The 14,563-nt window shown below is 39.3% G+C and overlaps 1 protein-coding gene across 1 annotated transcript in view; it reads left to right on the top strand.

Annotated features, from left to right (window-relative positions):
* Positions 1–14,563, top strand: part of LOC146453643 (intermembrane lipid transfer protein VPS13C-like) — a 100,500-nt gene that overhangs the window by 69,318 nt on the left and 16,619 nt on the right. The window contains exons 82-95 of the mRNA XM_085096421.1: positions 141–258; positions 1,316–1,444; positions 2,193–2,285; positions 5,270–5,380; positions 6,719–6,820; positions 7,441–7,527; positions 8,491–8,598; positions 9,084–9,170; positions 9,788–9,850; positions 10,672–10,934; positions 11,221–11,356; positions 12,119–12,394; positions 12,779–12,888; positions 14,007–14,133. Of these exons, the coding sequence (XP_084952547.1) occupies positions 141–258; positions 1,316–1,444; positions 2,193–2,285; positions 5,270–5,380; positions 6,719–6,820; positions 7,441–7,527; positions 8,491–8,598; positions 9,084–9,170; positions 9,788–9,850; positions 10,672–10,934; positions 11,221–11,356; positions 12,119–12,394; positions 12,779–12,888; positions 14,007–14,133 (1,810 nt within the window). The remainder of the gene's footprint in view (positions 1–140; positions 259–1,315; positions 1,445–2,192; positions 2,286–5,269; positions 5,381–6,718; positions 6,821–7,440; positions 7,528–8,490; positions 8,599–9,083; positions 9,171–9,787; positions 9,851–10,671; positions 10,935–11,220; positions 11,357–12,118; positions 12,395–12,778; positions 12,889–14,006; positions 14,134–14,563) is intronic.

Below are 14,563 nucleotides of genomic sequence, written 5' to 3'. Positions count from 1 at the left end.
AGAGAGGCATTCAATGTATGAATTTCAAATGAATTAGAAACTCCTTCCCTGGGGGATGGAAACTGCTCAGTACCATCTCGATTGACAGCTGACGTTACTACATGTGGAAATTTCTGAATTTCTCGATATTTTTCTCTTAGTTATGATCTATCATCAACCGCATTATCCTGGAGAAAGTTCACCAAGGAAGAGCCTAGCTCTATATTGACTTGCCCATCAGTGAAGGATACTGCATCACCCTCTGCTTTTTACATCAAGGTATACCTACTTGTTAATTGACCAAACTAGTTCTCCACAATACAAATAGCCAATAGTTATTTTGTGATTGTCTGCTAAGATCTGTAAGCTGAGAGGCGCGGTGGCCATCCAACGCACTTAAATCCCTCCCTCATCAGTATCGTGAGCTGCGCATGTGCCAGTTTCTGCTCTCGGATCCTATCGGATTTGCCCCGTTCTTGTCATCCGCTATCGTGAAAGCAAAGAAGAAAACGTTGCTTACTGTCGACGATATTCCAATGATAGCAGATGGCCTCGAAAATTGCTGTTGCTTGAAGAGCTGTAATTAACCTGCCGAGCATTTCGCCTCCGTCCACGATTGAAATATTTCATCTGATAAATAAATCCTTTGTGAGTTTTGCGACCGGAGTTGTTCCTCTTTCCGCCATGGTCAGATCACTCGCTTAGGGACGCCATTTTGTTTTTCCTGAGAGAACTTTAAAAAATGTTAGCCAAGTCTTTTTGAAGTTTGAACAACAGGGAGCACATGCGCAGCTCATGCTGATTGCCATTTAATTCGTCCTGGCTAAAAGTACTTAGAGTCTTTTGGCATCAAGCTATTTTAGTGAAAAAAAAAAAAAAAATTGTGATAGGAAATAAGGAAACTAGAACGAGACAGTTAATTGAGGGACTGGTTATTAAACCTTGCCATGACAACGATAGTGCTTCAATTTATATTGGAAGCGCCGCGACCGTGCACAATCCTTTGTTTAAACGTTCACACTACAGTTGAATATCTTAACAAGAACTTTTCCATTGGACAGTTGCTCCAACACATTTCACAATCTAATGTGGTCTGTGCACGGTCAGGGCCAAAGATGCTAGCAAAATCATATAACAAAGAAGTTTGCAGGCTTCATAACCATTGTCTTTTGATTAAGTATGAACGAGACGACCTCGCAAGGTTGCTAACGTAATATAATTCCTGTTTAAAAGTGAAAGGGAATGAAAGGTTTCAATAAATCAGAAATCAATCCAAACCATCCAACATTTGCAGTTGCATTTTCAGAACGCCCTCGTGGTGTATATTACTTTCTAGGCGCTGTGTCAGACTGACAACTTAAACAAGCTGCCACGTGATCACGACTCCCCGCATCATGTAATTCACCTGTATCCTCCCCTTGTGGTGCACAATAAACTGCCTTTGGATCTTGAACTCTCTACTCAGGTAAGTTTGGTGTTTGTTGTGTATTCTGACGTACTAAGAATGCATCTGCCGATGAGTTCTCTTTGTTGTATTTTTTTTAAACCGGACGAACAGGGATGGTGCAGTGGTGAGAGCACTCGCCTCCGACCAATGTGGCCCTGGGTCCGATTCTCGGACTCAGTGTCATCTGTGGGTTGAGTTTGTTGTTGGTTGTCGTCCTTTCTGCGAGAGGTTTTTCTCCGGCTACTCCGGTTTTCTCCTCTCCTCAAAAACCAACACTTCTAAATTCCAATTCGATCTACAAAGTGTCCCCAGTTAGTGCACTCCGTTAAATACATTGAAACGTAAAAATAAAATGATTTCATTACTTTGCTGTTGCCAACGCGCGTTAAAGGTGGGACAGCCGTACATGATGGAAAACCAAACTTTCACAGATAACCAATTGGCGATTCTCCCCTCAGGAGTTCGGCAAGGTTTTTAACTTTTCTGTCAAGTCACGTGACCAGAAAAACTTGAACATTTTCGAGCATCAAGGTCGCTCGGTGTCACTTGAATTTGAGCATCGAACCGTAAAGAGTAACTTATGCATTTGCTGAAATGGAACAAAACAATCACAAAGTTAACGAAACGATATTGGTTTTGCTTTGTTTATAGGTGAACACTCCACTAAGGTTTGATTGCAGTTTGTTTTCCCTACACAAAGCAGTTCTTAATTTCAATGTGGTGGTAATCGGATAATTAACTGAAGTTGTCCTTTTGTCTTTTCCAGGCTCAAAGCAAAGACGTTGAAGTATTGCATCCCGGTGAGAAGTTATCTGATGTTTCTTTGTGTCCGGGAGATGCCTGCCAAATGACCATAAAGGTATAGTAGTATCATGTTTAATATAAACATTTGTAGGCTATCAAGCTAATAGCTGTTACCGTGCTGATCCCACGACATTTTTGTCATCCAGTAATTGGTGGTTTAAAACCAATAGGCCTGCACCTAAAAGCTGTATTTTCACTGGACTCTTATTACCTGCAGCTGCATTTTTTGTAGGGCTGGAACATTGTTCTGTTCCTCGTTCTTTTTTCCTCTCGACCAACCATGTAAGACGTTGAAAACGTTGCAAGTAGCCCCTCAAAAACCGCCACTGACTTGCGTTAGAGAAGTGTCCTATAGAGTGTGTGCACGGCGGCCATGTTGGAGGACTAAAACAATAGAACATATTTGCATAAAAATAGAATATATTTCCCAAACGAAAATCATTGTATTGTTTCCGTCCTCCAACATGGCCGTCGTGCACACACTGTATTCAGTGGGAAAATAGTATTGGTTTTATGCAAGAAAGGCGTCACAAGACGTACGAGACGTTTCTCCTTTTCTTGCTGATCGCTATGAGTTTGAAAGAGCCTTTTTCTTTTACCAGCTATCATTTAATACAGTAATAACCAACTTAACTTACCTAATGGATAAGGGGGTTCGTTTCTAAAGAAACTGTGATGTTGCGTCGGTGGGGAGAAGAAACGAATGTTTGGTTTATCAACAGAATTATTAACTAAAGGTAAATTGGCCGCCGTGAAGAGATTCGAGTGCTGACGTTTCGAGTGTTAGCCTTTCGTGAGGGCAAAAAGCTAAACCTATAACGGAGTACCTGAAACGCAGTTTCTCCCATGGTGATGCCATTCTATGCAATACTCTGCCTCAAAATCTGTGACAGTGTGACTCCCTGGGGGTTTTCATAAAGAAGACAATAGCACACTTTTTAGGCTCCCACGCGGTTATAGTGTAAAACAGTTACTTTTTACTATAAAATTTTAATATATTTAACAAATCGACGGCAGTTTTCTGTGGTCTATACTCTTTTAGCATACCTCAGTGACCGATTATCACGTAAACGCGCAATCTGATTGGCTACACAGGTGCCGTCTATCGATCGATAGACGGCACCTGGAGCTGTTGAAAAATGGCTTCCCCTTCGTGTTTTCGTAAAGTTTGTGAAGAAGACGAACAAAACGTTTTGCAAAGTGCCATGCCAGAAAAAAACAAAGAAAGCTACAAAGTATGGAATAAAGATTTTTAAAGGTAAGTGCAGAACAATTTCGAAATAAAATGCTTTATTTAAAACCAACAACAAATTGCGCGTAAGCTTACCTAAGTTCGTAAGTAAACAAAACAAAGTTGTCAAAGAAAAGTAACAATTGCGGTTCTTGTTTTGTTTTAAATTGGTTTTCAACCCAAAAAGAAATTACAACACCCATCGGATAACAAACCAAAGTCGAATTAAACACGTGTTTGCAGAGGTTTTACGTGTCAGTGAGACAAACAAATGGCGAACCGTTTAAGGTTTCTTCACTTAAAGCCATCCGAGCGGCCATTGATAGATACTTGAAGCAAGCACCTATTAACAAGCCGGGGTCTGTCGTCGGTGATTATGAATTTAAGAAGGCAAATGATACGCTAAATGCAGTCTGTAAAAATCTGATGAAAGAGGAAAAAGTTCGTCCAGTTGTTCATAAAACTCCCATCACAAGCGAGCAATTGCAAAAGCTTTTTGAAAGTGGTCAACCAGGAAATGCAGATACAAAAGATCCTAAACAATTACAGCGAACCGCGTGGTTTTACACATACCTGTATTTCGGGAGGAGAGGAAGAGAAAAGCAACACAGTCTCACTCCAAAGATGTTTATCCTCCGCCAAACACCCCAGGGTAGACGATATTTTGAGCTGCGAAAAGACTTTCCGGGGGCCGCGTTTTGTCGACAAAAAACTGGCCACCAAGGCTGTGTAAACGACAACAACGACGAAGCAGACGGCAAAATGTTTGTCAACTCTTTTCCAGAATTTGAAAATGCCGAGGACTTTGAAGTTAAACGTAGTTTGAGCTTAACATCATTTTTTTCCTTCTACGGTTTGCAAGTTTGAGACTGCGCAATGTATGGCGAGATCACTGTGTAGCTTTGTTTTAATTGATGAATGAATTTTGATGAATGAACTTTGCAAATGCGCCAGTTTTGTCAGAACGCGCGCGATTTAGCATGCATCATTGCACAAATGTATCAAAATTTATGAAATAAAAATATTTTTTTGCTTGATAGATCGATCACTGAGGTATGCTAAAACAATTAGACGGCTTGCTCTCGGTTTCTATCGCCTTTGATAGTTGGCTCGGGGCGATCAGCCGATAGAAACCTCGAGCTCGCCGTCTAATTGTTAATTAGAATAATATCTACTAATGTTCTATCACAAATGCCGTTCTTTGATTGGCTACGCTACTCGCTATCTATTCTGTGATAGATAGTGAGTAGCGGTTTTCAACAAAATGGCGGTTTTCGAAGCGTCTGCGATGAGGATGTAGACAATTTACTTGTTTAGTTTTGAACGACTAGTAGATTTATACTAAAACAATTAGATTGTTCGCTCTCGATTTCTATGCGTGATAGCTGATTCGGGCTGGGCCGTCATCAGCTATCAAGCGATAGAAATCTAGAGCTCATAATCTAATTGTTAAATAAACCATGAAATGGCGTCATGGTTTCCCTGCCAGTTTTGAACATTTTATGGCGTCATTTTATGGTCTATAAGAGTATTGACCATTGAAAACTGCCGTGGATTTGTTTTTTACAATAACATGGAAAAAGTACGAGCGGAATTGTCTTTATTTTCCGTTGAGAAAGCGCGCGCGTTACATGTGACGTCATTTTTATTGTCTGTATTCTTCTAGGCAATAGGTACGAGCCAATCAGCTGGCGGAAATTTTGACAGTTATTGTTAAAAAAAAATTTTCATATTGTGCTGATGATTTTCCGTGTATAAATAAAATTGACGAATTAAGTTGAGTGTTCATTTATTTCTTTTATGCCAAGATGAAAAATTACAAAGACGTCGATTGGATTGGACACATGGCCGTCAGGAAGGAACTGGATAAGTCGTTAGTGTTGCTAATGAAATCGCAGGAAGAAACGTCACAAGAACTTGTAAGTTTTAATGTGATTCAAAGATAAAGAAGCGCAGTTAGAATAACTTTAATTTACCATATATACTTCTTTACCATAACATTCGCCATCCTTCTTTAGTTACCACTTTACACGACGTTTTCAACATTCCTGATTTTCGCAGTTATCTACGCAACCAGACTGTTGCAAATCCTGGAAACAAAGTTCAGGCTTGAACCCATCGCCGAGTTCATGGGCCCAAATCCCGTTCAAGCCCAAATTTTTGTAGTCTGCTGGCTGCTTAGATAACTGCGAGAATCTTTCTTCTATATAATCTTTCATCCGCAGTTCGTATACATGTCATATATATTCCTGATCTTAGCAGTACACACGAAGCATGTCACACATCTCATAAACAAGTCCCATGAACCTTGTTCAATGACCTTAGCTCCCACGAGTCTCCTGTAGCTCAGTGGTAGAGCATCCGAACTAGTAATCGGAAGCTCTTAGGTTCGACGCCTGAAAGCAGCACTCGGATTTCCTTTTTCCGAGTATGCCTGTGTCATTCAGTGAGTAATATATCATTCTTAATCAAATGTAGTGAGCGCTTTTGGAAGTACAATATTAATAGTTAAGCTCCGACTGTCTTTGTTGTTGTTGTTGTTGTTGCATCCAAACTGATAACAGGCTAGCCTGCGGACAGACGTCCCCCATTTCCTTTGACCGGGAAAATTCGAGCCAAAGACTACAAGGGTCTATTATAAACACTCATTTTCCCCAAAGACAATGTCTGAATGGAGGTGGCCCTTTTTTGATTCGTTACGGGGTTTTAAGGTTGCAGCATCAGTTCTTTCATTAATTTTGTATGTTATGGTTAGTTTTCGTTTTGGAAGATATTGTAGATCTATAACACTAAAGGACAGCACTGTTGGAGAGCTTTCAACTGAACAGTCACACAGTAGGAGTTTCCTTACACGCTCAAGTTGGAACAATTTTACACAACCAAGAGAGGCTGAAGCCCTTCATCCTCTCTTGACAAAAAAATAAAAGTAAAATGAATTTATTTAATTGTCGAAGTATTTACCACTGTAAATCAGTGAACTAAATATACAAACTGAACATAACATATGTTTAAAATAAGAACTGGTGGGTGGCAAACCAATTGGCTTTCTACAAAGCGTGGCCTCGGATTTGAAAACGGGCGACCGTGAAACAAATCCAAGTGTAAGAGCGGGAGTTGAACCAGGGATCTCTGGATTATAAGTCCGGTGCCCTAACATTTGGCCACGCCGCCTCCCTTAAACATAACAAAACATAAAGTTTGACTCGGGGAGTGAAGGATAAACTGATAAGTACATCACAAACATCTTTTTTTTTTAGTTTCTTGGAGTGCGAACCATGGCACAGTCTGGGACAAGAGAAATGTATATTTACTCTCCATACTGGTTCATCAACAAAACTGGATTGCACGTGGAGTACAAAGTAAGTGAAGAAGTCTGAACTCTTAGCTGGTACTGATACGGCGTTTATTGACTGGCTCACGGGCTGACTTACGAAATTATATGTTTGCTTTGGATTTTTATTTTTGGTGAGCTTTTCCGTTGCTTAAAAGAGTGTTCCAACATAGTGTAAATTATCAGAACAAACATTATGGGTTTTTCTTTTATCATTGCCGCTTGTTCCCGAAAAAGTCTAATGGTTCTTTAGTCCTTCAAGACTGAGCAAGTCACTGAGGAAGAGAATACGGGAAAGTCTGACTTTTGATACCTACCCAGTGGCTTGAGTTGTAACAGTTTGTAAATAATAGACCATTTTCCGAGTTGCTGTGAACCTCGTTATGAAAGCGAGGTTAAGTGCAAAGCTTTTCTTATGAAAATTAGTTTGTTGCATATGAATGAAAGCTAATTTTCATAATAAAAACTTTGCACTTAACCTCGCTTTCATAATTGTTTTAAGTGTTTTCGACGACTTTTGTGCGAATTTGGCGAGGTTTTGAAACGCCTTGAAGCCGACATTTCTCGACTGCAGACACAATCTCGGAAAAACAAAATTAATTGATTGATTAATGTGATTTAAAAGTAATTTGTTTATATTGAAAACAGGTATCAAAAACTAAGCAAGTGTATGTTCAGTCTGCCGTGGAAAAGCATCCTCTTCTTTTCAATTGTACTGGAACATCTTACAGAAAGGTGAGTCCTCTTTTGCATTTTGGGGAAAATTTGATCTAGACCATGACATGGTATACAGCGGTTATACCGAAAGTAAATAACCTTTTGCTTTGCTTTTAAATTGCTATGCTATGTAATTTGTTAACAAAACTCGCGCCTCTTTATTAACCAATGAGAAGCAAAACCAAAACACGTGTATTTGCTTCAAACTCCGATTGGTTCGTTGCGCTGTTTGAGTCTGTTGTGATTGGTAGAGTAATTTTGTTGGTTTGGTTTTACGACACTTAATTGAAAACCGCTTTACAAGCTCTTCGTTGTGCCAAAGAAAGGAGATCGGCATGCACGTGCACATTTCTCTGGCAGCGTAACCACCACGTATACAATACGTAAATGCCATTTTAGTCAAGAAACACGGACGGCTAGCAATATTCCACAACAGACTTCTGTAGAAAACTTGACTTGTCATAGCTCATAAGCTGATGATATCAAGAAAATTACTTCGGAAAGATACTTAACAGCGAATCCTTACGCTGTTGCAAGACAAGTCGTTGAACTAGTGTTGCGCTTTGCAACGTCTGCTTTAGTCTTATCGAATTTTGTAGCAAAAGGTGTTTCACCTAGTCTTGATAGTCTCTTCTCCTACAGTAGGTTTCACCCTAAGGGGCGCTACTGTCAGGGCAACGTAGGTGGAAAAACATTTTTTCAAAGCTTGGGAAAAGGAAGGAAATTTTGTGTCCAGTAGTATTTCTAAATTCTATCTTACTGGTCAGTGATAAGTCAGGGAATCTAACTCGAGGCTAGTCACAAGGTTTAGAGGAGAATTTCCTTACTGGCAATGGTAATATCATTTCAAATAGATTTTATTGCCGAAGGAGTTGTCTTGTATGACCCGTGAAAGTTAGTTTCTGCCCAGTGAAAAGTTTTTTTTATTTTTTTCTTAAATTCAAACGAAGATTTTGTTTCCGTCTTATGTATGTTTTGCAGGCCAAACTAAGACTACAAGGACATCAATGGTCGAGCAAGTTTTCTTTGGATGCTGTTGGTGATTCTGGAAGAGTGGTGTGCAAGACAAACGATGGCAAAAAGTTTGAGGTGAGTTGATAAGAATCGGGAGCACCCAACGAGAACATTTAAACAAAATACTTAAAACGTTTTCGCCTGTGTTGCGAGATCGTTCTGTTAGCTCTTTTTAAAGACATACTTGTGTTTTGATCTGTTCGAATGCTTTAGCTGAAAATTTGAGTTGCAGAAACTTTAAAGAACGGGATTTTATTACCCGAGTATACTAGCTGCTGTTGGTTTTATGAAAATGCTAGATGACCTTTTTTCGCATTTCTTTAACGACATACTTGCCCCGTCGAAAACGAAAGGAATTAGTTTACCAATTTCAAGCTGACATTTTGCCGAAGAAAAGGGCGAGTTTTCTTAACGATTAAATCCTAATTTCTTGGGCGATAAGGTCCTCCGAACAGATATTATTATTACCGGAACAAACTGTTTCGAAGGCGAAACCACGTCAATCTTTGTTTGTCGCTTTGGTAATGTTTGTGGTAAATTTTGTTCTTTTCCTTTGCCAGTTTATTCTGCAAATTGAAATGTCAAGAACAGGACTAACCAAGGTTGTGACGCTAACTCCAAAATACGTCATCATTAACAACACAGAGGTAATGACTTGGTTCCAGTTCTTTTGCTAGATCTGATGGCAACCGATGACGTCATTCATTGTTCGTCTGTTCGTTTTCTTGTCCTCCAGACCAACCATTTAAGACGCTGCAAACGGTGCAGTCGCCCCCGACTTGCTGCATTAGTGTTGATAAGAGAGTTTTTTGTTTTTGTTTTTTACTTTACGTCTGAATACTACTTGGTAAAATTAAATGCACGTCATGTTTCCAGTTGTTTCGCGGTGATCTTTTCTCTTACTGCGGTTGTCGTCATCGTTTTAAGGCCCTTTGTTGATACTCAGACATGTGAGGTTTTTGTGGCTTGACTGACAGCATTTTGCTAAAGAATACTAAAAAAGGAGCTCTCCCTACCAAAATTAAACCTCTTCAAAATTTCAAAATAAGAAAAGAATGAAAAAAAAAAAAAAAAAAAAACGCCGAGGTGAGGGATAGAAATAATGAATGAACCTATATTTAAGTGTCAAGTGCAAATTATTGACGCTTAACATTAGTAACACTAATTCAAATACATCACTAATCAAATAGCATCCCCTTCTACCTCCGATAGTGGCGTTTGTGCCTCTCTCTAACCAAACTTTCATCACTGTTACTTTTTTCAGATCTCTGTATCATTTATTGAGAAATGCAAAAATGCGTTATGGTTTGTTGTGGAGCCAGGAGAGGTAAGAAAAGTTAGAAGTTAGAAAAGTAAAATATCAAAGAGGAGGAAGATATCCAGACACCACGAAGTGGCCAATTTCGTGGTATTGGAGATAGGATGAAACACTCTTTCAAGTGTTTGATATAGCTTCTCACACCGTTAGTACTGCTAGGAGAAATTAGAAGCCAGAATTCACTTGAGTATTATAATTAAAATCAATTGTCCAAACCTCCTTCACGGTGTTCTAGTGAAGTCTACAATCGGCCTGGCGCCCGCTGGCATTCTAACGTTCACCTTTATTTCTTCATCAGCTGAAAATAATCGACGAATGAAATTACGAACTTGTGATTTTGTTCAGGTACTATCAGCTATTTACGGATTACATGGAAGGACTATTTTGGCCCAAGTTCTCAAGGGAAAACTGACTTTTACTTTCGCAGTATTAATCTTAGCTCGGGTTTCATGAACCATTCTCCAACTCATTTATAATTCATCAAGCCAAAACAAAGCAAATCACTACCGTGAAGGAGGTTTAGAAATGTGATCTTAATTATCCTAAAATTTTGTGAAATTTTGCTGCGAATTTCTCCAAGAATTATCAATAGTTTGAGTAGCTATGTCAAACACTCGAAAGAGTGTTTCCCCCTCTTTCCAAATACCTCGAATTTGGCTAAAAAAAAATTCGGCTGCGCCTCGTTTTTCCAACCTACTTCTCGGTGTTTGGAAATCGGAGGAAACACTCTTCCTCGTGTTTGATATATTACTTATAGTGGTTTACATGCTGAAAGTGCGTGTATGTTAGAATGTTAAAACTTTTGGTAACTGTCGACATTTTGTGTTTAGAGTAAACCGTTTTGGCCCATTGACAAGTCCGGTGTGATCGTCTTAAAGCTAACCATGTCGAACGTCATCTCGAAGCCGTTCAGTTTCAACACATCTCACACGACTGTTCTGAGAATTGCTGACCTACAAGCGCTTACTGTTGACGTCCATGGTGAGGTTGAAGACGCTGTTACAACTGTGGTGGTTACACCCTTCTCTTCTGGGGTCGGGACGATTAGGATCGAGAACTTGTGTGACGACATTCCACTCCGATTTCATCAAAAGTAAGTAACAGCGTTTGCGATATATACCAATTGCGAGTTGCTGTGAACCTCATTATGAGAGCGAGGCTAAGTGGAAACTTTTCATACGAAAATTAGTTTTGTTTGCATATGAATGGAAACTAATTTTCATAATAAAAACTTTGCACTTAGCCTCGCTTTCATAATGAGGTTCACAGCAACTCGGAAATAGTCTATTAATTACGATGTCTCCTGAGTGAGCACATCATAAGTATTGCCTTCGTTTCACGACAGGGTTTTATACTTATATGGAACATGTAATTTACAGGGATAGTGGCCAAGTAACAGTTCTTGATCCCAAGCAAATGATCCTTTATTCTTGGGATGACCCCCTCGGAGTCAGGAAACTGTTCTGGAAACCTTACACTGGGCTAGACAAACCAATGGAGGCCACGGTGGACAAGGTAACTTGCTTAAGTTACGACGTTGTTAAGAGTAAACATGTTGTGGATGAAATTTCATCCATCTGCATTTAAGGTGAATAATGTAGATGAAGTTTCATCCGAAACATGTTTACTCTTTTTCTTTTTCCTAAGAGGTGTGTATGCTTTTTTTTCTTGACGATCTTTGTACAATCGAACCTTTTCTTCTACAGCCGTCTCGACAGTGCTGACATTCCAATTTTTCCGGACAATTCGTTTGGTGTTGTCCTGGTAGACCACAATTCGTGCAGACTCTTCCTCTTTTTTTTTCAAACATCTGAAATGATAATTATTGACATTATTTAAGTTGCATCAATAAGCGTTCAAGGTTTTGCGATTTACACTTCACCTTTGTCCGTTTGGACAATTTTCGGCACTTGGTATTAGTAACTGAAAAACTGCCTTTCACTATTCTGAACACGTGATATTACTGTTACAACACCGACCTGTTAGTGCGGTTTTCAATCGAGTGTTGTAAAACCAAAAGCAAAGTAATTTCTCTGGCCAAATACAACAGATGTAAACAGCACAATCAGCCAATCAGAACTAGAAGCAAATACAAATGACCTGCGTCAAGCGCGGGAAAACGCGTGTGACCAAGCACGATTGGTTTTGGTTTGGCTTCCCATTGGTTGAGTAAATGGCGCGAACTTTGCCAACCAATCATAGAGTCTAGTAAAGCAAAACCAAAGCAAACGCGAAATTACTTTCGACACTCAATTGAAAACTGCTCTATATCCACAGGATGATTTTGGTGAAATTCGAGTGGAGCTTGACGAGAACTCTCCGCCAGTCAAAGACGAGCGAAAGCAACTGGAGGACAGAGACACCACCTGTGGCCTCATGTGCGGATCATCTACCACGGTGCCTGATGGGATAGACCAGGGTGTGTGGGATAATGTGGATGGACGGCCACAGCACAGAGTGAAGAAAACTATCTACTGGGTGTCGGTTATGGATGGTCTTCAAAGAGTTCTCATCTTTGCCGATAATGGGAAGTTGTCCTGCTTGGCTCGAAAGGTTGGTAAAATTTAATACTAACGTTGATATTTTTTCCTCAATTCTCGAAAATATGCAAAAGTTGATCCTGTCAGATCTAGTCAGATTGTGGTGATCTTCTAAAAGTAATGCTTATAAATGTTGTGTTTGCTTCTACATTTTGAAAAAAAAAAAAAAAAACGATCTTCGGAGAGTAGCGTCAAAACCTGATCTCTAGTTATTCATGACGCAATTCCTAAATGCACAAGAACAACTTAAATCGGTCTGCTGAAAAACTGACAGGTCACAGAAATGAACTACAAGCGTAAACTACACAAGCTGTAATATAGTAAATTTGTATTTGTTTGTTTGGTTGTGACTAAGACTGCTAAACGCTTTTTTTTAAACGAATGGTTAATTCTTCAGTGCTGTGACTACGAAGTTGTTAACATGGAACTGTTTGTGTCACTGGATGGAGTTGGTTTGTCTCTCGTGAATGGAAAACCTGATGAAGTTGCCTACATTACTTTGTCCAGGTTTGTGGCAAAAGGTCGACAATTAATAACAATTTAACCCTTTCAAGGAACCATTATTCAAATCAGTTAGTGCTTTCCTATCTAAGTCCTATTGGTGTCATCATAGTACATGAGATGTCCACAAGATGACGTGTGCAATTCACACAAACTCGGGTCACCGTCGCCTAGTTTTTACAAAGTTTTCCGAGAAATGGTCGAAAATAATGAAGAACTACCCGACTTTTCTCTTGGAATTGAGTCTTTCCAACTGTACCGTACACAACGTAAATATCGTGATACAATCGAAACCTTAGTTCCGGCCTTTCAACCAATCTTTATTGTTTATACACGAAATTATATCATTTTACATGGTCTTCTTAGGAGTCGTGTAGCCTAAAATACATTAAGTTACGTAACTACCTAACCTGAAGGAGAAATGCAATAAAACTTTTAAAGTTAATTTTCACTGATTAAAATGGTCGCAAAAAATCTTCCCATTGACTGAAATTTTAAAATGGTTTAAATTGGGCCACTGCCTAATCTCTAAGGGGATCCTGTTCCATGGAACAGATTCCCTATAGTGTAGCCTCCCTTTTGCAGACTCAGTTATTGGTCTGGGGATACAACAATTCTCACTAGACTTTGAACTGAACATTTGAGTACTTAAACATTCTGTGGGCTTGGAAACTCGTTCATTGATTTCAAACTAATTCAAAGAAGCAAGCTTTCATTGACAATTTCAGATAAAACGTTTTCGTTCAGACCATACCGTTGTGGCGTGTTGGTAACCAGCCAATAAACTGGCAATTAAATAAAAAGCACCAGGGGAGAACGCTGAGCAATAGCTTTCGTCTGAATGGGTAAAATTTTGATTTGAACCACTGGTTGAAAATTTAGAACGAGCCCTTATAACATAATAAACGGTATCGTCCTAATAAGTCATTAAACGCTATGAAAAACGCAATGAAGATGGAGCACACAATTCCTTGTATTGTTTTTAAGTTTCTGTGTGAGTTTTTTCAGGTTTTTCTTTCTTAAGTATTTGAGTCGCTTGAAGACTTGAGCTCAGTAAGTGCCGTTTAGTTACGAGTAAGGCCTCAGTACGTCGTATCTTATTTTATTTGTGTCTTGCGGTATAGTTCGTCCTCGATCTGGCAGGTGGAGAGATCCGCTGGAAGATGGAAAACGCTGAATCTGGAGTTGTCGACTTGGTTAGAAGACGCCTGGAAATATAACGATGAAGTAATCGATTTGGAAGATAGGAAGGTATAATTACATTCAACCTTTCAACAATTGACCAGTTGATCAGGAAGACGGGAAAGCAACCTGTCAGTTGGTCGGTCGGTCGTTCGGTCGGTCCTTCCGTCCACGGTTCGTCCGTCAATCGATCAATCAATCAATCAATCAATCAATCAATCAATCAATCAATCAATCAATCAATCAATCAATCAATTAATAAATGAGTAAGTCTTTAGTTAATGAGGGTGCACACTCCTTCCTGGTGTCCGAGTATTTTACAGAGAACAATGATATCACAAGAAAAAATGATCATTAAGAAGTATACTCAATGTTGAAATGGTCTCTTGAGGAATTTTCGACCAACATCTTTCTTTGCTAATTCTTAAGGAAACATTTATGTGATGGACTGTTCCTAGGCAAAATTTCAGTATGAATCAATCAATCAATTAGCCGTAAT

Source organism: Pavona decussata, unplaced genomic scaffold (assembly GCF_977016875.1).
Source record: "Pavona decussata unplaced genomic scaffold, jaPavDecu1.1 SCAFFOLD_327, whole genome shotgun sequence".
Taxonomy (NCBI): Eukaryota; Metazoa; Cnidaria; class Anthozoa; order Scleractinia; family Agariciidae; genus Pavona; species Pavona decussata.
The sequence above is the reverse complement of the archived record's forward strand: the minus strand, read 5'-3'. Positions and strand labels throughout refer to the sequence as shown.